Consider the following 25879-nt stretch of genomic DNA (forward strand, 5'->3'; position numbering starts at 1 on the left):
CACTGTGGGGGTCACTATTACTTCTGAGACCACCGTGAGGGTCACTATTACTAATAGAGCTACTATGGGGGGGCACTATTACTACTGAGGCCACTGTGGGGGAACACTAATACTACTGGGGCCACTGTGGGGGAACACTTTTTTATTTCTGAGGCCACTCTGGGGGGGGGGGGGGGGTCACTGAAAGCTGAAAGACAACTATGAGCCTTATCAGGATTGCTTACTGAGTTCTCAGTGGGATACTGCTGATACTATTGTTTTAGCTGGTATCCCGCTCGGAGAACACAGCAGGAGTATGAAGAACACAGTGTTCCATCTGTCTTCTGTATACCCCACTCGGAGCGCTCAGCTGTATACCAGCTGAGCACTCTGTGGACACAGCAGGAGTATGCAGAAGACAGCGCTCCAGCTGTGTTCTGTATACCCTGCTCGAAGCGCTCAGTTGTATACCAGCTAAGTGCTCCGTGGACACTGCAGGAGTATGCAGAAGACAGCGCTCCAGCTGTGTTATGTATACCCTGCTCGGCGCAGGGTATAACCGCGGCTGCAAATCGCAGTATGCTGCGAATTACCGTGATTCTGCTCTGCAGGCTCCTACTCTGTCTGCAGGCTCCAGCTCCCGGGCGGCTCCCACGGCGCCGTGGTATATCGCAACGCCCATGGACAGGCAGCCTTATGCAAAGCGAACGCTCAAAACTGTCACTCAAACTGCCGTTTGAGCGATCACCTTGCCATCTAAATGCACACAATGATTATCGCTCATAAGATGTCTCTTGAGCAAATTTTGAGCAATAATCATTGTGTCTAAATGGGCCCTAATACATAGGGGACCAGACATGGCTACACAGGGCACGCTCAGTACTTGTCCTAATACATAGGGGACCAGATATGGCTACACAGGGCACGCTGAGTACTTGTCCTAATATATAGGGGACCAGACATGGCTACACAGGGCACGCTCAGTACTTGTCCTAATATATAGGGGACCAGACATGGCTACACAGTGCACGCTCAGTACTTGTCCTAATATATAGTGGACCAGACATGGCTACACAGGGCACGCTCAGTACTTGTCCTTATTCATAGGGGACCAGACATGGTTACACAGGGCACGCTCAGTACTTGTCCTAATACATAGGGGACCAGACATGACTACACAGGGCACGCTCAGTACTTATCCTAATATATAGGGGACCAGACATGGCTACACAGGGCACACTCAGTACTTGTCCTAATATATAAGGGACCCAGACATGGCTACACAGGGCACGCTCAGTACTTGTCCTAATATATAGGGGCTCAGACTTGGCTACACAGGGCACGCTCAGTACTTGTCCTTATACATAGGGGACCGGACATGGCTACACAGGGCATGCTCAGTACTTGTCCTAATATATAGGGGACCAGATATGTCTACACAGGGCACCCTCAGTACTTATCCTAATATATAGGGGACCAGGCATGGCTACACAGGGCACGCTCAGTACTTGTCCTAATACATAGGGGACCAGATATGGCTTCACAGGGCACGCTAAGTACTTGTCCTAATATATAGGGGACCAGACATGGCTACACAGGGCACGCTAAGTACTTGTCCTAATATATAGGGGACCAGACATGGCTACACAGGGCACTCTCAGTACTTGTCCTTATACATAGGGGACCAGACATGGCTACACAGGGCACGCTCAGTACTTGTCCTAATACATAGGGGACCAGATATGGCTTCACAGGGCACGCTAAGTACTTGTCCTAATATATAGGGGACCAGACATGGCTACACAGGGCACGCTCAGTACTTGTCCTAATATATAGGGGACCAGACATGGCTACACAGTGCACCCTTAGTACTTGTCCTAATATATAGGGGCTCAGACATGGCTACACAGGGCACGCTCAGTACTTGTCCTAATATATAGGGGACCAGACATGGCTACACAGGGCACGCTCAGTACTTGTCCTAATATATAGGGGCTCAGACTTGGCTACACAGGGCACGCTCAGTACTTGTCCTTATACATAGGGGACCGGACATGGCTACACAGGGCACGCTCAGTACTTGTCCTAATATATAGGGGACCAGATATGTCTACACAGGGCACCCTCAGTACTTGTCCTAATATATAGGGGACCAGGCATGGCTACACAGGGCACGCTCAGTACTTGTCCTAATATAGGGGCCCAGACTTGGCTACACAGGGCACGCTCAGTACTTGTCCTAATACATAGGGGACCAGATATGGCTTCACAGGGCACGCTAAGTACTTGTCCTAATATATAGGGGACCAGACATGGCTACACAGGGCACGCTAAGTACTTGTCCTAATATATAGGGGACCAGACATGGCTACACAGGGCACGCTCAGTACTTGTCCTTATACATAGGGGACCAGACATGGCTACACAGGGCACGCTCAGTACTTGTCCTAATATATAGGGGCCCAGACTTGGCTACACAGGGCACGCTCAGTACTTGTCCTAATACATAGGGGACCAGACATGGCTACACAGGGCACGCTCAGTACTTGTCCTAATATATAGGGGACCAGACTTGGCTACACAGGGCACGCTCAGTACTTGTCCTAACACATAGAGGACCAGACATGGCTACAGAGGGCACGCTCAGTACTTGTCCTAATATATAGGGGCTCAGACTTGGCTACACAGGGCACGCTCAGTACTTGTCCTTATACATAGGGGACCGGACATGGCTACACAGGGCACGCTCAGTACTTGTCCTAATATATAGGGGACCAGACATGGCTACACAGGGCACTCTCAGTACTTGTCCTTATACATAGGGGACCAGACATGGCTACACAGGGCACGCTCAGTACTTGTCCTAATACATAGGGGACCAGATATGGCTTCACAGGGCACGCTAAGTACTTGTCCTAATATATAGGGGACCAGACATGGCTACACAGGGCACGCTCAGTACTTGTCCTAATATATAGGGGACCAGACATGGCTACACAGTGCACCCTTAGTACTTGTCCTAATATATAGGGGCTCAGACATGGCTACACAGGGCACGCTCAGTACTTGTCCTAATATATAGGGGACCAGACATGGCTACACAGGGCACGCTCAGTACTTGTCCTAATATATAGGGGCTCAGACTTGGCTACACAGGGCACGCTCAGTACTTGTCCTTATACATAGGGGACCGGACATGGCTACACAGGGCACGCTCAGTACTTGTCCTAATATATAGGGGACCAGATATGTCTACACAGGGCACCCTCAGTACTTGTCCTAATATATAGGGGACCAGGCATGGCAACACAGGGCACGCTCAGTACTTGTCCTAATATATAGGGGCCCAGACTTGGCTACACAGGGCACGCTCAGTACTTGTCCTAATACATAGGGGACCAGATATGGCTTCACAGGGCACGCTAAGTACTTGTCCTAATATATAGGGGACCAGACATGGCTACACAGGGCACGCTAAGTACTTGTCCTAATATATAGGGGACCAGACATGGCTACACAGGGCACGCTCAGTACTTGTCCTTATACATAGGGGACCAGACATGGCTACACAGGGCACGCTCAGTACTTGTCCTAATATATAGGGGCCCAGACTTGGCTACACAGGGCACGCTCAGTACTTGTCCTAATACATAGGGGACCAGACATGGCTACACAGGGCACGCTCAGTACTTGTCCTAATATATAGGGGACCAGACTTGGCTACACAGGGCACGCTCAGTACTTGTCCTAACACATAGAGGACCAGACATGGCTACAGAGGGCACGCTCAGTACTTGTCCTAATATATAGGGGCTCAGACTTGGCTACACAGGGCACGCTCAGTACTTGTCCTTATACATAGGGGACCGGACATGGCTACACAGGGCACGCTCAGTACTTGTCCTAATATATAGGGGACCAGATATGTCTACACAGGGCACCCTCAGTACTTGTCCTAATATATAGGGGACCAGGCATGGCTACACAGGGCACGCTCAGTACTTGTCCTAATATATAGGGGCCCAGACTTGGCTACACAGGGCACGCTCAGTACTTGTCCTAATACATAGGGGACCAGATATGGCTTCACAGGGCACGCTAAGTACTTGTCCTAATATATAGGGGACCAGACATGGCTGCACAGGGCACGCTAAGTACTTGTCCTAATATATAGGGGACCAGACATGGCTACACAGGGCACGCTCAGTACTTGTCCTTATACATAGGGGACCAGACATGGCTACACAGGGCACGCTCAGTACTTGTCCTAATACATAGGGGACCAGATATGGCTTCACAGGGCACGCTAAGTACTTGTCCTAATATATAGGGGACCAGACATGGCTACACAGGGCACGCTCAGTACTTGTCCTTATACATAGGGGACCAGACATGGTTACACAGGGCACGCTCAGTACTTGTCCTTATACATAGGGGACCAGACATGGCTACACAGGGCACGCTCAGTACTTGTCCTAATATATAGGGGACCAGACATGGCTACACAGTGCACCCTTAGTACTTGTCCTAATATATAGGGGACCAGATATGTCTACACAGGGCACCCTCAGTACTTGTCCTAATATATAGGGGACCAGGCATGGCTACACAGGGCACGCTCAGTACTTGTCCTAATATATAGGGGCCCAGACTTGGCTACACAGGGCACGCTCAGTACTTGTCCTAATACATAGGGGACCAGACATGGCTACACAGGGCACGCTCAGTACTTGTCCTAATATATAGGGGACCAGACTTGGCTACACAGGGCACGCTCAGTACTTGTCCTAACACATAGAGGACCAGACATGGCTACACAGGGCACGCTCAGTACTTGTCCTAATATATAGGGGACCAGATATGTCTACACAGGGCACGCTCAGTACTTGTCCTAATATATAGGGGACCAGACTTGGCTACACAGGGCACGCTCAGTACTTGTCCTAAAACACAGAGGACCAGACATGGCTACACAGGGCACGCTCAGTACTTGTCCTAATATATAGGGGACCAGACATGGCTACACAGGGCACGCTCAGTACTTGTCCTAATATATAGGGGACCAGACATGGCTACACAGGGCACGCTCAGTACTTGTCCTAATATATAGGGGACCAGACATGGCTACACAGGGCACGCTCAGTACTTGTCCTAATACATAGGGGACCAGACATGGCTACACAGGGCACGCTCAGTACTTGTCCTAAAACACAGAGGACCAGACATGGCTACACAGGGCACGCTCAGTACTTGTCCTAATACATAGAGGACCAGACATGGCTACACAGGGCACGCTCAGTACTTGTCCTAATATACAGGAGACCCAGACATGGCTACACAGGGCACGCTCAGTACTTGTCCTAATACACAGGGGACCAGATATGGCTACACAGGGCACGCTCAGTACTTGTCCTAATACAAAGGGGACCACACATGGCTACACAGGGCACGCTCAGTACTTGTCCTTATACATAGGGGACCAGACATGGCTACACAGGGCACGCTCAGTACTTGTCCTAATACATAGGGGATCAGACATGGCTACACAGGGCACGCTCAGTACTTGTCCTAATACACAGGGCACGCTCAGTACTTGTCCTAATACATAGGGGACCAGACATGGCTACACAGGGCACGCTCAGTACTTGTCCTAATACATAGGGGACCGGACATGGCTACACAGGGCACGCTCAGTACTTGTCCTAATACATAGGGGACCAGACATGGCTACACAGGGCACGCTCAGTACTTGTCCTAATACACAGGGGACCAGACATGGCTACACAGGGCACGCTCAGTACTTGTCCTAATACATAGGGGACCGGACATGGCTACACAGGGCACGCTTAGTACTTGTCCTAATACATAGGGGACCAGACATGGCTACACAGGGCACGCTCAGTACTTGTCCTAATACACAGGGGACCAGATATGGCTACACAGGGCACGCTCAGTACCTGTCCTAATACATAGGGGACCGGACATGGCTACACAGGGCACGCTCAGTACTTGTCCTAATATATAGGGGACCAGACATGGCTACACAGGGCACCCTCAGTACTTGTCCTAATACATAGGGGACCAGATATGGCTACACAGGGCATGCTCAGTACTTGTCCTAATATACAGGAGACCCAGACATGGCTACACAGGGCACGCTCAGTACTTGTCCTAATATATAGGGGACCAGACATGGCTACACAGGGCACGCTCAGTACTTGTCCTAATACACAGGGCACCCTCAGTACTAGTCCCTTCGTGCTGCCCTGCCATGTCCCTCTCCTCCTCACGGACACTAGCTGTGAGCAGCCCTGATACTAGTGTGTGCAGAGGACCGGATCCGCATGTCATGGAGGAGGACGGCTGTGATTGCCGCTTGTATGGGGCGGGTACAGACATCTATCAGCATGGAGGCCGCTGATTATAGCAGCCAGCAAGCCTCTCGGCTCCACCTCGCGGCGGTGAGAGCGCCGCCAAGCGCTGCGCGGAACCTTCGTACAGCAGTAGGGGAGGTGTTTTGGTGAGGCACCACATGTGCTTCCTGTTTGCTGCCGTAACTTCCTGCGGAGGTCGCATGTGGAAGTAATGGGGAAGAAGAAGGCGAGCAGCGGGCTGGGGAGAGCGCTGGTGAAGGAGCGAGCCCAGAGCCAGCGGGGGCTGCGTGTCAGGGACTCCTGGGTGAGCGAGGCCTGGCACTGGTGGGCACATTAACCCCTTGTTCCCAGAAGGACGTCATTGACGACACAGGGCTGCTGCCCCCACGGGGGTAACAGGTGACGTTGTAGTGAATGTCACTTGTGCCCACAGGCGCCCCCTGCAGGATGCTGGCGTCGGTTCTTACAGAGCAGTTTCTTATTCACAATTATTCTTTCCCTGTGTCTATTAATGAGGAGAATGTAATATATAGCGGAGGGGGCACGGCTGAACGGGGCATAAAAATGGGCATTAACGTGGGCACAGAAAATTGTGGCTGATAGGGGCAGGGTGGTATGACATCTGCGTTGGGGATTCCGCTTTCCTGCTCTGTACGGGGAATCCCTGCGGCCAAACGCCTCTGCCTGTGGACGGAGCAGAAAAGCGCCGGGCGGACCCCATTGACTATAACAGGGTCCGTCTGCCTTCTGCCCAGCTGGCCAACGCTTGGACAGAAGAAATAGCCTTGCATCTTTGTGCTGGTGATTATACAGCCTTTAACCCCTTAGATAGCGTGCAGCGCTTCTTCGGCCGCGTCTGTGATGGAACCTACGACCAGAGACCCCGACACGGATGTAGGACCACTGTGAAATGACTCTGGACCACTGAACTAGCACGGTCAGCACACAGAGAATAATGCCCTGCATCTAATATAGTTGAGTCCACCTTGGACCAAAGTGGTTCTCGGTATGAAAGCTGGCATCAAAGTGGCTCTGCCCACTTTGCCAGTTTTCATACCCAGAACTACTTTGGGCCAGGGTGGACTCAAATGTATTTGATATGTGGCATCACCCCCTGTGTGTTGGCAGTCCTAGAATAATGGCTCACACCCTTTGAAAACATTAGTTATTCAGATCAGTAAAAAGTGTCTGCCCGTTTTGATGCCAGCTTTCATGCCCAGAACCACTTTGGGCCATGCTGACTTTGATTTGATGAGGGGCATCATCATACATCACACAGATAGTGCTAGGTCAGTGGCACAGTCTCATTTAACTATTTCCATCTCTTGCCATCTCATGCCTGGGTTCACACTTTTTCATGCCCAGAACTATTTAATGCCAGGCTAGACTGAATTGTATTTGATGCGCAGCTTCACCCTTTGTATGCTGGTAGTGTTAGATCAGTGCCTCAAACCCTTTTAACCCTCCAATTACTTATTCAAATAGTTAAAAGGTAGCCCACTTTGATGCCAGCTTTTGTGCCCAGAACCACTTTGGGCCAGGCTGGACTCAACTATATTTGATGTGGGGCATTATCCTCTGTGTGTTGGCTGTGTTGGTGGCCCACACCTATTTGACCTTTGAATCACAGTTTTCTGTGTCTGCATTAATGCCCATTTTTGTGCCCACGTCTTTTTTTTTAATGCCACTTTCAGCCGTTTACACACTTAAAATAATGGATTCTGTTAACATGTGTCTTGCAACACACAGAAGTCATGTGGGAAAACCACCAGTGTGAATACCCCCGTACATCTGTATTGTGTCAGGTACATAATGCATATTCCTCCACTTATCACTTCGCCAGCAGGTATCACTGTGGCCGATAAGCGCATCATATTACATGGGGAGTGAGATAAATGACGGGCAGACAACGCTGTTACAACTCGCCCCAGGGACAGAAGGGATTGGAGCATAGGAGACTAGCATGTTTCAGGTGTCATACACCATAGACTGCCGGCACAGGTTTAGGCAAATGTAAGTAAAGTCGTCTTTCCCACCTGTAGTGCCTGAGATCGCCACGTACATGCCAAATATAAGAAGCGTTATTATAGGGATTCATTACATGGCCCTTCGATACATGCTGGCAGTGCCAACTTGTTTATTTTATACCAAGTTCAAAAATGAGACTTCGTCACCTCGCTGATTGGCACCTATATAAATTCCAATCCCACCTTACAGTTAAAGGAAGAGGACGCATCACGCAGCGCCCCTCCAGCCGCACACTAGGCAGAAGCTCTTATCCATTTAACCTGTTGTTTATACCCCTTCCCACTCCATGCTGTACATTTACGGGATCCATGCAGTTCCTGTAAAATAAAGCACATGTGCAGCACAAGTAATTATACAGCCCTTTAACCCATAGTCAATAGCAATTCTGTCATCCAAGTGGCTAGACTGAAAGAAGGGACACCCTCTATCACCTCATCATCACCCCACAATGTTATCGCAGGTGGCTGACGGGTGGCTTAGGACTGCCATGCTTTGACAAACATACTGCAATACACAAGTATTGTAGTGTATTATAATATACCGCATTAGCTTACACATTCTGCTTAATGCTCGTGCTGCAATTCACATGAAGCAATCATGCCTCAGGTTTGGCGGCTTTGCCTGATTATATGCCCCTTTTGTTGTGAGGTAACTGGTTTTATTAAAAAAAAAACTAATTAAAAGCTTCTTCCTGCACTCCGCATATTACTTGTAGCTCCATCAGACTCCTTTCATCCCACACATACTAATTGGTTTTGTCAGAAGCTTTTTGCTTTAGATTGAATAGGTTTTAGAGAGCATAAAGCATTTAGTAGTAAGTAGTGGCCCCCGGCCGTGGCAGTCTGGCTTACCTTGCCATCCCCAGGAAATACTAGTAGTTCTAACCTTTTAATTTCTGTCCCATACAGCTCCACACAAGCGAACTAAACGATGGCTATGACTGGGGCCGGCTGAACCTCCAGTCCGTGACGGAGCAGAGCTCCATTGATGACTTTCTTGCCACAGCAGAGTTGGCGGGAACGGAGTTTGTTGCAGGTAACGAGATAATTATTGCATCTCGGTGAATATATGCTGTATATATAAGCAGAGTTCTGATAAGTACAGTATGTCATGCACCCGCATGACGACTATCATAGTAGTATAGTTGCTTTAGACTGGGTTGGATCCTAATATTGCAAACCTGATAAAATCGAGAACTCAGCATAGTATTACGATTAGGCCTCCTGTCCACGGGCGATATGTCACTGCGTTATCCGCAGTGATAATCCCGCTGCGGGTAACGCAGTGAACGCTTCCCATAGAATTAACTATGGAAAGCGACGTCCACGAGCGGAGAATCGCTGCTGTTCTCCAGTCGCAGGATTCAAATCATGGCATGCACGTTTTGTCACAGTTCTCCGCTATGAGCCTGCCAGATGGACTCATCGCTGAGACCTGTCAGTTCTCCCCCCTGCTATCCTGTGGTGGAATATCACTAGCAATATTCCGTCATGGCCATGGACAGGGGGCCTAACTTGTTTAAAAGCACCATTAAAAGGGTTCTTCTAGAATTTCCTGTTCTGTCCTATCTACAGGATAGGGGATAACCTGTTGATCGGTGGGGATCTCACCACTAAGACCCCCGACGTTCTCGAGAACAGGAATTCCATGCCCCACTTTCTTGTCACTGTGGCCTCGCTTCTGCCCCTGCAGTGATGACACGGTGAATAGAATGCTGGCCACACATGCGCAATCCGCGCTCCATTAATTTCAATTGGGCTTACAGAAATACTTGAGCTAGTGCCGCTCGGGCATCTCGGCAGTCCCGCTCGGCGGGGGTTTGAAGCAGCTTTTCCACCTGTATTCTGCTGCAGGAATCTCTCCCCATAGAGAGAAGAGAGTCCGCAGCTTAAACAGCGATACAGTTGACATGTCGCAGATTTGAATTCTGTGCGGCATGTCAGTTTTTCGCGTGTCTTGTCCGCAGCGTGTGGGCAAGATTTTTACAAGTCTCGTCCACTTTGCTGCTTGGTCTCAGGATTTAGAATGCATGCGGAATTTCTGTTCCGCCCCGTGTTATTCCAGCCTTATTGTTTTTCTTCTGACATCAAGAAAGATACCCTAGAGAAAGAAGACTTGCGGGCCATTCAAACCAAGTTTTTAGATCACTTTCTGGGATTATGTCTGATAACTGTGAAAGGAAATCGTTCATTTTCAACTATTTATATAAGCTTTCTGTCTTGATTATTTTTTTTGGTAGAGAAACTGAATATTAAGTTTGTCCCAGCTGAAGCCAGGACAGGATTGCTAACATCAGAGGAATCCAGAAGAATTCATAAACTTCATGAAGAAAATGAGCAGTTTTTGTGTATCCCAAGAAGGTAAGAACAAGCTGATTATTTAATTCCATTTTTTGTTACTATATTTTCTTATGTAGAATGCTTCCTCATGATCTTTTCTGTCTTGGACACTATCCATGTAATTTGAGTTTGCTCTTTGCCTGTAGACCGCACTGGGATAAAAGTACCAGCGCTGAAGTTCTCAAGCAGTCTGAGAGAGACAACTTTTTAGAGTGGAGGCGCCAGCTCGCGAAGTAAGCTCTTACATAATGCAATGACATTTTTGGGCAATGGTGTAATGGATTTTGGATAATAAGAATCTATTTTTCGTTTTACCAGACTTGAAGAAGAAAAGAAACTGATTCTTACACCATTTGAACGTAATCTAGATTTCTGGCGTCAGCTCTGGAGAGTCATAGAAAGGAGGTAAGTATTAAATGGCACTTTCAAAATCACCTTTCACTCCCAGGACATTTGTTTAGGAACCTGAGTTATGCTACTTACTTTGTCTTTTTTTTCCGCTTTGGCCACCTTATAATGTTGACCAAATAACTAGATGATAATCAGATACCTTTTCTTTTTTTATACATAAACAACAAACAGTTGTCACTTAAGGGGATTGACAAACATAATTAAAAAATAATCAAGTGTATACTCTCTTCATCTCCTGTGCTGCAGCTCCATCCTCAGCACCGGGTCTGTATTTAGTCAGTTTGCATTCAAGATGTGACAGGCTGCTGCAGCCAATGGCATCCTGTATACAGTCTGCTGCAGCCTGCTTAAAATTACATAACAGGAGAGACCCGAGGCTGTCGTCATTAGAGATGCGGAGAGCCAGGAAATGTAAGTATACACTTATTTTCTATCATGGACAACCCCTTTAAGTATTAGGTTCTATACAATCTCCTGTTGGTGGCTTGTACATATGCATTCTTCTTATTTCTTCACAGTGATATAGTGGTGCAGATTGTGGATGCCAGAAATCCACTCTTGTTCAGATGTCAGGATTTGGTAAGTTTCCATTTCGTTACTAAAGTTTAAAGACCTGAAGAATGATTTCTCAGAGATTCACAGTTTGTGTTTTGCTATTAACATTTACAAAGCAGACAATGTTTAGATCTGGAGTTTATATTGTATTTGCTGAACCGTTGAATAAGTACTTATTATAGGTTTAAGCAGCATAATTCTTCCTGTGATACAGGATATAGCGCTTGCATTTTTATAACAAAAATCCTGCATGCAAAAGCTAAACGGATCTCGAGAATAAGGTGGCCATACACCCGAGAAGTGTCTGTCAAACGGTTGTCAAGCCTGCGACTGGATCTTCAGAAGACATCCTTAACACCTTAAAGGGGTTTTACTAGAATAACCAGTTAATCCCTATTCTATGAATAGGAGATAACTTGCTGATCGGTGAGACCCCCGCCAATCTCAAGAATAGTACCATGGGAGTGAAGGACAAAAAGGAAGCCCTACTGTAGCTATGTCGTTGGAAAAATAAAAGGGCTATGATTTTTTTAAAACAAAAAAGGGGCTGCAGCAGGAAGGGGTTAATTATAGTTAGCAATATATTTTAAATGGGCCCAATACAGGGCTCTTTTACATTGTAGCTCCACTGCTGCCATTTAAACTTACTGCTTTATCACCAAGATTCATGCTGTTGCACTTTTTCTATGATTTATCCGATTTGGGTCTCGTTCCCGCAAATGTATTTTTAACGGTGTATTGTGCGGTAAATGGAGTTGGTCAAAGTACATTAATTTTCATTTATCCATTCACATTTGTGTATACTCATTGCGTGTAATGCGGACACAAAAAAAAAAGAACGCATATTCTGTTTTAAGGCGTATTGCGCGCATACAGCCCTATTGTTCTCTATGGATTGTGCATTAAACGCTGTACGTACAGAATACATCGCATATGTGCCACATTTAATACGCATTGCTGCTATGAGACAGAGTGGGTGAGATATGATGTCATGCGCAGTGCACAGCCGCTGCCATACGAAGTGATAGCTGTCACACACGGCGGTAAAACGCCCCGTGATGCATGCAGCGTTTTATACACGGCTGTGAAAATTAGCCCTTTAATGTAACATACAAAATACATTCATGAAAGTAAATTGGCTAATGACCAAAATTATTAGTAGTAGGTTTTTTTTTCTCCTATATTTATTTATTTCATGTTTTGTTTTGTTTTTTCCCCAAAGGAACGATATGTCAAAGAAGTAAATCCACAAAAAGAAAATATAATCCTAATAAACAAGGCGGACTTGCTGACTGAAGGCCAGCGGCAGGCCTGGGCAGCCTACTTTGAGAAAGGAGATATTAAAGTTGTGTTCTGGTCAGCTCTGACTGAGGCACAGAGACTTTCTGAAGATGCCAGGGTATGTTTCTCTTAATTATCTTTTCTAAAGCAGCACTTTCTGTGTTTTTTTTTTTAGTGAAACTTTGAGGTTTAATGATGCATTTGGTGTGGTATAAAAGAGAAGTGTGATATTTTTTTTATATTTATTTATTATTTTTTTTGCCTCAAATTGATTTGATTAACAATAGTTGCATACAGTAAAGGGCCATTTACACAGGACAATTATCATAGTATCATAGAATGGTAGTGTTGGAAAGGACCTCCAGGATCATCGCGTCCAACCCCCTGTTTAGTGCAGGATTCACTAAATCATCCCAGACAGATATTTTTCCAGCCTTTGTTTGAACACTTCCATTGAAGGAGAACTCGCCACCTACCGTGGTAACCTGTTCCACTCATTGATCACCCTCACCGTCAGAATTTTTTTTTTTTCTAATATCTAATTTGTCTCTTCCCTTTCAGTTTCATCCAATTGCTTCTAGTCTTTCCTTGTACAAATAAGAATAGGGCTGATCCCTCTGCACTGTGACAGCCCTTCAGATATTTGTAGACAGCTATTAAGTCTCCTCTCAGCCTTCTGTTTTGCAAGCTAAACATTCCCAGATCCTTTAGCCATTCCTCATAGGACATGATTTGTAGACCGCTTACCATCTTAGTAACTCTTCTCTGAACTTGCTCCAGTTTGTCTATGTCTTTTTTAAAGTGGGGTGTCCAGAACTGGACACAGTATTCCAGATGAGGTCTGACCAAGGAGGAGTAGAGGGGGGATAATGCTCTCACGTGATCTAGACTCTATGCTTCTCTTAATACATCCCAGAATTGTGTTTGCCTTTTTGGCTGCTGCATCACATTGTGCACTCGTGTTCAGTTTATGGTCTATTAGTATACCCAAGTCTTTTTCACATGTGCTGCTGCTTAGCCCAATTCCTCCCATTCTGTATGTGCTTTTTTTATTTTTCTTGCCCAGATATAGAACTTTGCATTTCTCCTTGTTAAATACCATTCTATTAGTCGCCGCCCACTGTTCAAGCTTTTCTAGATCATTTTGAATACTCTCTCACTTCCTTAGTGTTAGCTATTCCTCCTAGCATCTGGATTCACCTTCTTCCCTTTTTTGAAGATGGGGACAACATTTGCCCTTTTCCAATCTTCTGGGACTTCTATTGTTTTCCAGGATATTTCAAAGATTATGGCAAGTGGTTCAGCAATTACCTCCGCTGCTTCCTTTAGTATCCTAGGATGTAATTCATCTGGGCCTTAAGACTTGAATTCATTTGTTAGCTATGTGTTCTTTCACCATCTTTGTTTTTATAAATAGCCTGCATTCTTTTATTCCCCCAATAGCACAGGGAAGATCAGTTGATGTTCCATCTACTTTCTGAGAGAAAACAGATACAAAATAGGAATTTAAAAGTTCGGCCTTCTCAACATGATTCTTAACCAATTCACCATTTCCATCTTGTAAGCATCCAATAGCATCTTTGACTTTTCTTTTGCTTTTGGCATACCCCCAAAATCCTTTTTTAATTGCTTTTGGCCTCTGTTGCAAGCCTCAATTCATTATTAGCTTTAGCTTTTGTGACCCTTGCCCTACAGTTTCTGCAGACCGCATTGTATTCCTATTTGGATATCCCCCCCCCCCCCCCCAATTTGATAAACATATATTTTTTTTCGTTTTTAACGTGTGCAACATTATCATGCAAAATTTGTTCAAATGAACAAAAAATGTGCGATAATCATTACACCTAAATGCAAAGCCATCGTTAGTTATCCATTTACTTTTTGTTCGTTGCTCACTTTCAACCAGCATAAAAATTATCGCTGGCTTCTTGCTGTGTCTAAACTCTTTCCACTTACCGTTTCATATAGAAAGTGAAGTGCTGAGTGAGAAGTGAGCGATACTTTAGCGGTGATTTCTCCCACTCATGCAATTGTTTAGTAGCAACTAGCGGTGACGTCTCCTGCACATGCAATTGTTATGCCGACAGTCGTCCTTTTATACAGGGTGAGTGCCGGGTATTTAAGCGGCGCCCAACAGTTGTCCTGACGATTATTATTGCTCCTTTGTGAAAGCACAGGAGTGATAATCATTCACTAAATGGAGGTGGAGTGCGCTGAATACCTTCTCTGGCCATCCGTCTCCATTGACCGTAAACTAGCAGTACTTCCTAGATGAATGACTGCCTGCTTACTCGGCCTGATCGTCGTTTGATTTGTATACTTGCATAAACTGAACGATGGGTGAACAAATTATTGTTCGTTGTTGCTGGCAGTGTTTACACTGAATGGTTATCGTTCAGTTCCACAAAATTAGGCAATAAACTGAAAGATAACCGTTCAGCATTTAAGATGCATTACCTGATCTAGCCAGTAGGAGGACATCACGTTTACGGGGGAGCTGATCCTTTTTCTCTCTGTAGAAACCTTTACGTGTTAGATCATGAATATTGTATTAAAACATCCTGGGATATTATCCTGCCCTGCTGATTATGCAAGACACAACAGTACCACTCTGCCTTCTCCCGTCCCTGCTGCGGCGCAGTCGGTCACCCACTGCCATTCTCATTGCCGGCCTCGCATAATATGCTTGTAATAAGTGAAGCGAGCAAGGAAAATGACAGTGCAGAAGGCGGTAAGGGAACAAGCGAGAGCGGCGGACACCAGGTGGCAGGGGATATAATGGCCACTCAATCTCCGCCCCAGCCAAAAAGTTGTTGGCGTTGGTTGGGGGTGTACATCTTGTCTCCACCCATTCTTGTGATGGAGACAAGATACAACAGTACCAACAGGATGGACTACATGAGACTCTGTGCTAAAAGATCAGCTCTTCCAACATGTTTTACCAGAACGCTGGCGTCATCAGGGGTATAGGAGCCCTATACCTACTAGCAGTTCATGCAGGGATCTAAGCTAATCACTTGCTAAATCTTGTGTATCTCTGTGGCAGAAATCCTATGGGTTGTGGAATGTAGCAATGCAAATGCAATTCTTTTTAAGCATTGTTTTTGTTCTGGAAAAGTAGTTTCTTCTCCTTGAAAGCAAATTTCAAAAGTTATACAATTTATTATCTGTATTCCAAGATGGCACCATTACAAAGGACAATTGGTCCTGCAAAATATAGGCCTCAAATGGCTATTTTATAAATTCATATGGCAAAAAAAATGCTGATTTTAAAATCAAGAATTGTCCATAAGTTTGAAAAAAAATCAAGATTTTAATTTTTGGCAAAATTGCCCAGCCTTAAATGCAGCTTTATATAGCTTCAAAATCTTTCCTAAACAGGGAATTAAAAGTTGCAAGTATGTCTATAAAGCCGTGTTTCCCAATCAAGGCTTCCAGCCCTAATCAATGGTTCGGCATAACAAGGCAAAAACAAGACCTGTCTCTTTTTACACTAGGGAAGGTAAAGTGATTTCAGCCTGCTGGAAGATATTGTAAGAAGTTGGTAAATGAGTCAAATTCTAGCACTGGACAAAAATGTAGAAGGCTTTACTTGTTCCTAATTTCTTTGAGGCAGAAATGACATTAAAGGGGGTTGTACCACAATCACAAGTTATCCCCTATAACTTGCTGATCTGTGGTAGTTTCTCCTTTTGAGACCCTCGCCCAAAAATGGGGTTACCATACTCCCTTCTGCATGTCACTACGGTGTCTTTTCTTCCCCTGCAGTAACATCAGAATGAATGGACTGCTGGCTAAGCATGTGTGGTTTGCACTCCATTTTAATGGGGCTGTCAGAAATACCCAAGTGCTTGCTTCTCGGCTTTCCACAGTCCCACAGAAAGGGAATGAAATGTCAGTGCGCTTGCACAACCAGTGCTCCGTTCAGTCTCCTCCTCACTTCAGGGGGTGCAGTAAGCATGCAGTGAGAAGGATGGTGGGCACCCCTGTCATTGGGATCATTGGAGTTCTCTGTGGTGAGACCCTTACCAATTCGCTAGTGAGGGTCTTGTCTTATCCTCTGTATATGGGGTAACTTATGATCCTGGTACAACCTGTCTAAGGATTCCCCACAAGCGGAAACATTACCACCCTGCGGTGGTGGTAATGAGGGTTAGAAATTGGTATTGGAATGGGAACAGGCTGCTAGCTAGTATGTCCTGTGATCACAGCAACAGGCTGCATCCTATAGAAGACTGATTTAGTCATAATTTGTATCTTATTTATTTTAATATGCCTTCTCATCTCTGACTTTTGTATTTGGAGACTCAATGACCTGGTATCCTTTTTTCTGTTTGTTTGAATAGCAAAGCGATGATGGGGAGGCTGCTGATCCGATTGAAAGTATGACTTCAGAAGAAGAAGACAGCGAGGATGATGGAGATCTAAGTGAGACAGACTCTGCTCCTGCCAGGGACCGTGAGGCCAGCGATACAAGTGATGAGTATGAAGATTGTGAGGATGATGAAGGCTGGCAGACGTGTTCTGAAGAGGCCGAGCCTGAGGAGGAAAGAGTTATACCACAGCAGGATTCTGAAAGGACTGAGCGAAAAGTTGTCCATAATGAAAGCCACTTAGTGCAAAGAGATGAACTCCTGGAAATTTTCAAATCGATGCATACAGGGAAGAGGGTTAAAGAGGAACAAATCACCGTAGGGCTGGTGAGTTGGTACCTTCTTGCTTTATATTTTCTCAAATCTACTGCTGTATATAGACGTCCACTGGACATACAGACATGGTTCTATGTCGATGCTACCCCAATCCAGGGTTTTGCCCAATTGCTTCATCTATGGCATGTAGGTGTGCACTTTACCACAGCTTTACTAGCGGCCACATCACATTTCTAAAACAATAAAAACAAATTCAAACCTCCAATACCGCTAATCCAAATCTCCCATCATCTGCAGTCTTTACCTTTGTATTTTATTAGACCATCCACAGACTGTGCCATAAAAGTCTGGTAAGTGTAGTTTCCACCTCTGGGACATGCTTGAGTTAGGGCCCCCAGCCACCCTGAATATGGGTGAGGGGGAGTCAGAAGGACGGAAATAGCTGAGCTGTGCTACACATGATCATGTTAGGAGTTACGTAAACTATGTACTACAGCAAGCTTCACTCTTTCTGTAACATGAAACTTGCTGCATAGCCAATGTGGTGCCGCTGCTCTAAAACTGAACCCGGAAACTACAGGCCTGTAAGTCTTTACTACTATTGTGGGTAAAATGTTTGAAGGGTTTCTAAGAGATGCTATCCTGGGATACCTCAAGGACAATAGCTGTATAACTCCATATTAGCATGGGTTTATGAGAGATCGCTCCTGTCAAACCAATCTGATTAGCTTCTACCAGGAGGTAAGATCTAGACTGGACTGGGGAGAGTCATTAGATCTGGTGTATCTGGACTTTTCCAAAGCCTTTGATACTGAGTCACATAAATGGTTGATATATAAAATGAGAATGCTTGGTCTGGGTGAGAATGTGTGTAAGTGGGTAAGTAACTGGTCAGTGATAGAAAGCAGAGGGTGGTTATTAATGCTCAGTATTGGACCCTATCCTCAATATATTAATGACCTGGTAAAAGGATTGTACAGTTAAATATCAATATTTATAGAAGATACAAAACTATGTAAAGAAATTAACACAAGAAAGGACACAACGTGGTTGCAAATGGATCTGAATAAGTTGGCAAATGAGGTTTAACACTGACAGATGTAAGGTTATGCACATGAGTAGAGGAAATGCATGTCACCATCACACACTAAATGGGAAACCACTGGGAACACTAACATGAAAAAGGACTTGGGGGTTTTAGTTAACTGTAAGTTTAACTGGAGCAACCAGTGTCAGGCAGCTGCTGCCAAGGCAAATAGGATTTTGGGGTGCATCAAAAGAGGTCTAGGGGCACATGACGAGACTATTGTTCTTCCTCTTTACAAATCACTGGTCAGACCATACATGGAATATTGTGGACAGTTTTGGGCACCGGTACTCAAGAAGGACAAATCAGAGCTTGAGCGGGTACAAAGGCGGGCAACTACAGTAATAAATGGAATGGGCAGACTGCAATACCCAGAGAGGTTATCAAAATCGGGTTTTTTTTAGGAAAAGACAGCTAAGGGGCGACCTAATAACTATGTATAATATATCAGGGTAAACTACAGAGATCTCTCCCATCATCTATACTCAGGACTGTGAGTGTAACAAGGGGGCATCCTCTACATCTAGAGGAAAGAAGGTTTCTACACCAACATAGAAGGGGGTTCTTTACTGTAAGAGCAATGATACTGTGGAACACTCTGCCTGAGGACGTGGTAATGGCAAATTCAATTAAAGAGTTTGAGAGGCCTGGACCTCTTTCTTGAGCGATACAATATTACATGTTGTAATCACTAATTCAGAAGGATTCGGTGATTCAGGGACTATTCTAATTGGCAGAGGGGAGTGAGGGAGGAATTTTTCTATTTGGGGGGGGGGGGGCATGTCTTTTTTTTTCTGCTTAACATACTATCTTTTTCCTTTAATATGTTTTCCACACAAGTCTGTATGGCAGCTGTATATATGAGTCCTATTTTTTTATTTATTAATTTTTTTAGAAGCAGTTTTTGTATTTTAACCCTTTATAGCCCTCTATCCAGAGGGTTATAAACCAGTCATGTTCATTCATGAAGAATTTTCTGTTCAATAAATTGTTTCAGTTGTAGCGCCTTGTTTTTATTTGTCTTCTGTCTGCATCAGGTTGGTTATCCCAATGTTGGTAAGAGTTCAACAATCAACACTATTCTGGGAAACAAGAAAGTTTCTGTTTCAGCTACTCCAGGTCACACAAAGCATTTTCAGGTAATTTAAAGTTAAGGTTCAGTTTCACACTTGTATTTTGGTTTGGTTATATAGTACCTGGACCTTTTTTATATTATAAGGCCTCATGTCCACTAGAAAAATACAATCCACACAGAATCTGCTGCAGATTTCCGCAGCAGATTCCGCGCGGATTTGCTTTAAATGGTATTTTTTTTAATGCGGATATCCGCACCTATTGCTAGCAATGTTGCCGATCCGTGCAGAATCCACGGTAAAATGGAGCATGCCGCGTATTTTCTCCCGCACGTGAAAAATGCAAATCTATTAAAATGCCATCCGCGGGTGCAAAATTCAATTTAATTGACCGCGGATGGCCAATGATTCCCTATGGGCAAAATTGAATGCAGATTCTGCAGCGGAATCCACTATTCAATTTTGCTAGTGGACATGAGGCCTAAATTTTGTTGTGTTTTTGTTTTATTTTTGCAATCTTCATTTCTCATCCGTATCATTGGGGAAACAGCTGAAGACTGGGTATAGCTACTGCTATTAGGATGTGGACACTACCAGCTATACCCGTCCTACTGGCACCAAGCTAATCGGTTTCAGCTTTGTATCAATTGCTGGTCTTCAACTCTTTTCTAGCCCTCCAATAGATTGTAACCACAGGAAGATCTGGAAGGAGTTACTTCTTCCAGATCCTCCATTTTAATTAAGCAACCTAAAGGTAGGGGATCACAGCAGTTTATTACATGCATAGTAACCCTTTCCAAGCTAACTGTGGTTAGTATATAACACTATTGTTACAAATGTCTCATTCATGACACATACCTTTTTTATAATGTGGCAACAATTGGTCACACAAGTCTGTAAGGTTTGACTCTTGTGCAGAGTGTTAAGCTCTCACTCACGACCTGAAGGTTCCAGGTTCAATCCCTGCATGGTTTAGGTAGCCAGTTCAAGGTAGACTAGGGCTTCCATCCTTCCATATCTCTACATGTTTTGATGCAAATGTCTGTTGTGTTCTACTAAGAAATCCCATAGTAGGCATAGTACTTTGTATAACCTCAACAGCATATTCTCTCCAACCCTGCAGACACTGTACGTGGAGACCGGACTGTGCCTTTGTGATTGCCCTGGCCTCGTAATGCCTTCATTTATTTCCACCAAGGCAGAGATGATATGCTGCGGCATCCTACCAATTGATCAGATGAGAGACCACATCCCACCAATCTCTCTCATATCCTTCCAGGGAAAGCTGTCAATAGTTCGAAATCTGTCACAAAGGATAATTACTTTGGGTCCAGCTCTCCTGGTGCGTTTATTAAAGAAATGGCTGTATTTCTTATATAACAATGTTGTAGCAGTTTTTCTTAAACTGTCCATTGTGCGGTTCCTCTGTTCCTCCTGGAAATATGTTAATAAATTAACACTTGTGAGTAGAGTCTGTCTAATCAATGCCAGCATGTGTTGGAACTGGTAATCCAGTTGTCAGTCGATTCATGCATTTCCTGAAACAACTGGATATAACAACTCCCCTTGTAAATGATTGCGCCCCTACAGCTCATGCACCTACTGGACTCCTTCTATTAACAAGGGTTGATTGACAATTTATTGGTACGTTCCCAGGAAGAGTTATAGAGCCACAAGCCAATACAGATTTCTAAGAAAAGATGCTTGAGAATTCTTATCATATATATATATATATATATATATATATATATATATATATATATACACACACACACACATATACACTAAAGCGGATATGTCCCCTTTACAGGAGAGCTGGTGGGTCCTCAAATAAGTAATTCAGTGATGTATTTAGTGCTTGTATATTTCCTTAATGTACTCACATCGCACAGCGAATTCCACGATATGTCCTTGAAACCATTTATGGTATAAACATTATTCGACCACGGGAAGATGAGGATCAGGATCGCGCACCCACTTCAGAAGAACTGTTATCTGCATACGGGTGTAAGTTATGTTCACGTTGCCATTAAGTCATTAACTTGTCATAGCTGTCTTGTACAACACTGTTTTTGTGCTTGCAGATATGCGAGGTTTCATGACCGCACATGGGCAGCCCGATCAGCCAAGGTCTGCGCGGTACATATTGAAGGACTTTGTCAATGTGAGTCACAGGGATTGGTTTTCTGCCTGTTTTTTTATTTTTATTGCATATTTGTTTCCAAACATGATTTTGGATTTAGCAGAATATGCAGTAAAATGATCTTTATATTTTAGGGTAAACTACTATATTGTCATCCGCCTCCTGGTACGGATTCTTCAGAATTCCAGCCTCAACATTCTCTGTTAGGGGAAAAGAATGTATTAAATGACATGGAAGAAGCAAAAGGTCACGGCAGGAAGAAAGTCAGACATATTGAGAATGTGGTGGACAAAACCTTTTTTCATCAGGTACAGCTTTGAATCTCCATTGGATACTAAGCCGTAGTGTTTAGCCTCTCGTGTGTCTTATTTTGGACAGGTGATAAACTTATAACTTTTGTTGCAGTATTACCCTGCATTTAGTTAAATTAGGAAATCTCATTTACAATCCAGGTGCTACCATGTGAGGTGAAACCCCATCTGCCTATACTTTACTGTAAATTGCTGTGGGTCTGCAGATCACAATGTGTGATGTCTAGACTGAGCCATAAACTTGGATGCTTGATTATGTATGTGTTATTTGTAGCAATTTGTCTTTGAAGTTCTGCAATTCGTTTTGGTGTACTAAGAGGAATGAAGGTCAAATGTATTATAGGGTTTGTCCAGGATTAGAGGAACCCAGCTGCTTTGTTAGAGCACTACACCTGTCCGTGGGTGGTATGTGTGCTCTAACCCCTCTTTATTTCAATGGGGCTGATCTGCAGCAGTGCACACAACCCGTGGACAGATATAGCAGCATCTCTGGAAGAAAGCTGCCCTGCTTTTCTAGGGCAGGGCAACCCCCTTAAATCTAGGAGTACAGAAAGAGCAGTTCTTTTAGAAATGTAATGATGAAGTACAAGAAAAGATCAGGTTAATATACAAGCTGGAGATGGTTTAACCTCTTAATATTACAGGACATACTGTTACATCCTGCAGGTACGGGGTATGTATGAAGGGAAATCGCAGGGCTATCTTACTCCACACAATGTGGGTGCTGGCTGTTACTTACAGCCGGCACCTGCCACACAACAGCTCCGGTAAGCGACGCCACTCATCTGCACTGTTAACTCTTTAAATGCCATCACCAATTCTTAGATCGCATCTTGTCATGGCAGCCGGGGGCCTTCTGAAGGGCCCCAGGACTGTCATTGCAAATTGCCTATCAAGCCATGCCTGTGGGGTGGCTTGATAGATTGCCTGTCAGACCGTGGTGTAATGTAATGCTGTGGCGTTACATCATACTGCAGGAACGATCATATCGTCGCAAGTTCTTGTCTCCTATTAGGACTAAAAGAAATAGTAAAAAAAAAAAATTTTAAGTTTTACTAATTATTCAAAAAATTAAAAAGTAATAAAAGTTTATTAAAAAAAACAAAACTTTTTGCCATATTTATAATAAAGTCCGATCTATCAAAGTAATGCATTATTTACCCCGCATGGTGAACTTCGTCAGAGTTGCGCTTTTTTGGTCACTTTGTCTCCAAGAAAAAATGTAATAAAGTGATTAAAAAAATAAAATCTCTTTGAAAAAAAAATAAAAGTAGTACAGCAAAAAAAACAACTGCATAAATTTGATATTGTACTAATTGTAATGACCCATAGAATAAAGTTATGTCCTTTTGTAGCAGTCAGCACGCCATAGAAACAAGGCGCACTCAAAGATGGTGGAATTTATTTTTTTTTCCGTTACACTCCACTTAAATTTTTTTTACGTTTTTCAGTACATTATATAGTACATTAAATAGCACCATTGAAAACTACAACTCATCCCGCAAAAAAACAAGACCTCATACAGCGACGTCAATGGATAAAGGAGTCACGATTTTTTTTTTTTAATAAGGGGGGGAGGAAAAACTTGAAACTTGCAGCACTTGAGCGAATTAAGGTTAATATTTTCAGATCTGCAGAAACGCACGTTAAATACTTTAATTTTATATTTCCATAACTTCATTTTTGCAGGAAAATGTCCGAGCTCTGACCAAAGGTGTGCAGTCTGTGATGGGATACAAGCCGGGCAGTGGCCCTATACCAGTAACTACAACCAGCACAGAGACGCTTTCCAGTAAGCCTTGGAAAAAGCACGGAAACAAAAATAAGAAAGAGAAAATCCGCAGACTTAACAAGCACTTGGATGCATGAATGTGAACTGGAGGACTGCCGAGGCCTAGAACAGTGCTGTACATGTTGTTGTAGTAACACAAGGGGGATTCTCTGCGTAATTGCAGATATCCAATCCTGTTGTGCCAATAATTGCTGTGTGCAGTGAACGCCATCATTCCAGGGACTAAATCTGCCCATAAACCGGGTGCTAAATGGCTTGCCACATTTTTTTGAGAACTCTTTGCTGTTCAGCAAAACTAATGGGCTCACGTTTTCCTGCAAACCTAACATCTAGGAAGCAGAAAACTTGAGACGGCGCAGTGAGCCGCATTATAATAACTGTTTTAATAAAACGTGACTGTGTCGCCTATACCTGCTAATCGCGTCACTTCCTTTAAAAGGGCTTTCTAAGGCTGCCAGAAATTTAGTGAAAGCCAGAGATCATGCTAAAATATGAAAAGAAGCATAGCTCACCAATTTGTTCTGCTGCTGTTCCAGCTCCGGTGCTTCCCATCGGTGTTTGTTTCTGGCACTGCAGCGGGGTAATAAGACTGTCCACTAATCATTGGCCTATTAAGGTCACATGGGTAACTGGATATGACTACACAGGAGTGGCGGTCTAGCTGCAGCAATGATGTAACCGGCTTGATTACTGTAACACGTGATTACTGCGGCCAGTCGTTGGCTTCAGCGGTCATGTGGCCGGTCAGTTCATTGCTGCAGTGCTGGAAAACAAAGACCCAGAGGTTGAATTAACAGGTAAGTTTTATAATATAAGAAAAAAGCATAACTGTTCTTAACTTGGACAACCCCTTTAATGAAAGTTAAGTAAAGCCCCCTCACTGGGTCTTCCATTGGGGAATGTAGGATACCAGGCTATATGGTCTTATTAACAGACCCTCTGGGCTCTTTCACATGAGGGTTTTCACGGCCGGCCGATATACGCTACCACCTGATTCATTGGATTCCAATGCATCAGATCACACAGGTATATTCCCGTGGCATAAAAGCACCCGGCCAAAATAGTGCCAGGCAGGAAAGATATAGTCCTGGAATTACCTTTCCCGGATGGAATACAGTCGCTGCCATACACTCCTATGGGAGCCAATGACAGCGGCCGGAGAATAGAGGAAGTTTAGCAGCATGAGTGCTAAACTCCCTCCCTCTTCTCTCCTGCTCTCCGCCCCTTGCTGGCTGTTTGCAATGGGAGGGGGCAGAGTTAGTTGGTAAGCTCTGGCTCCTCGCATTGCTGACTGCAGAGAGGGAGCGAGAGCTTAGCACACTAGCTCTCGCCCCATCCTGCCTCCTCCCCTTGCTGAGAGCCAGGCAGGGAAAAGGGAGACAGCTTAGCAGACAGCTAATATGCATTGGGCCCATGCCTTCTAAATAAGCGCACAAATGTTAGATTTGTGTGCCCGTTCATGTGTGTTTACGTCGCGGCGGGCGATCATAAAAACGCATACGCCCGTGTGAAAGAGCCCTCCCTCTGTGGCATACATGCTCCTCACAAAGGTGCAGAATGAGTATAAAGGGGGCTCTGAAGCCGAACCGACTACATTCACATGGGTGTAACTGGAATTATCTGTGCTTGCAGCTGTTGGACATCTTACATGCATGGTCAATCCTTATCGTGGCATGTAAACTGTCAGCCAGAGAGGTGGTTTTCCCCATCCTCTGAATCAATCTTATTGGCTCCTCCGTGATGTGATTGTGGCATCTCAATGGTTGCCATGGTAGCCCTGAGTCTAGTGAAGGCTCATATTACACCCCGCCTGTGGATTAATAAGCGATCATTAAAATTACAATATACTGCATTACT

At 44.6% G+C, this 25879-nt stretch overlaps 1 protein-coding gene across 1 annotated transcript; it reads left to right on the plus strand.

Annotated features, from left to right (window-relative positions):
• Nucleotides 1–6536: 6536 nt before the first annotated feature.
• LSG1 (large 60S subunit nuclear export GTPase 1) lies at nucleotides 6537–24430 on the plus strand. The gene is made up of 14 exons (XM_066601721.1): nucleotides 6537–6657; nucleotides 9290–9416; nucleotides 10621–10741; nucleotides 10867–10953; nucleotides 11039–11125; nucleotides 11650–11710; nucleotides 12909–13085; nucleotides 17314–17667; nucleotides 19741–19842; nucleotides 20900–21043; nucleotides 21660–21783; nucleotides 21861–21940; nucleotides 22054–22227; nucleotides 23920–24430. Exons 1-14 carry the CDS (start codon nucleotides 6565–6567, stop codon nucleotides 24097–24099), a joined length of 1911 nt encoding a protein of 636 aa, XP_066457818.1. The 5' UTR covers nucleotides 6537–6564; the 3' UTR covers nucleotides 24100–24430.
• Nucleotides 24431–25879: the final 1449 nt, after the last annotated feature.

Source organism: Eleutherodactylus coqui, chromosome 1 (assembly GCF_035609145.1).
Source record: "Eleutherodactylus coqui strain aEleCoq1 chromosome 1, aEleCoq1.hap1, whole genome shotgun sequence".
Taxonomy (NCBI): domain Eukaryota; kingdom Metazoa; phylum Chordata; class Amphibia; order Anura; family Eleutherodactylidae; genus Eleutherodactylus; species Eleutherodactylus coqui.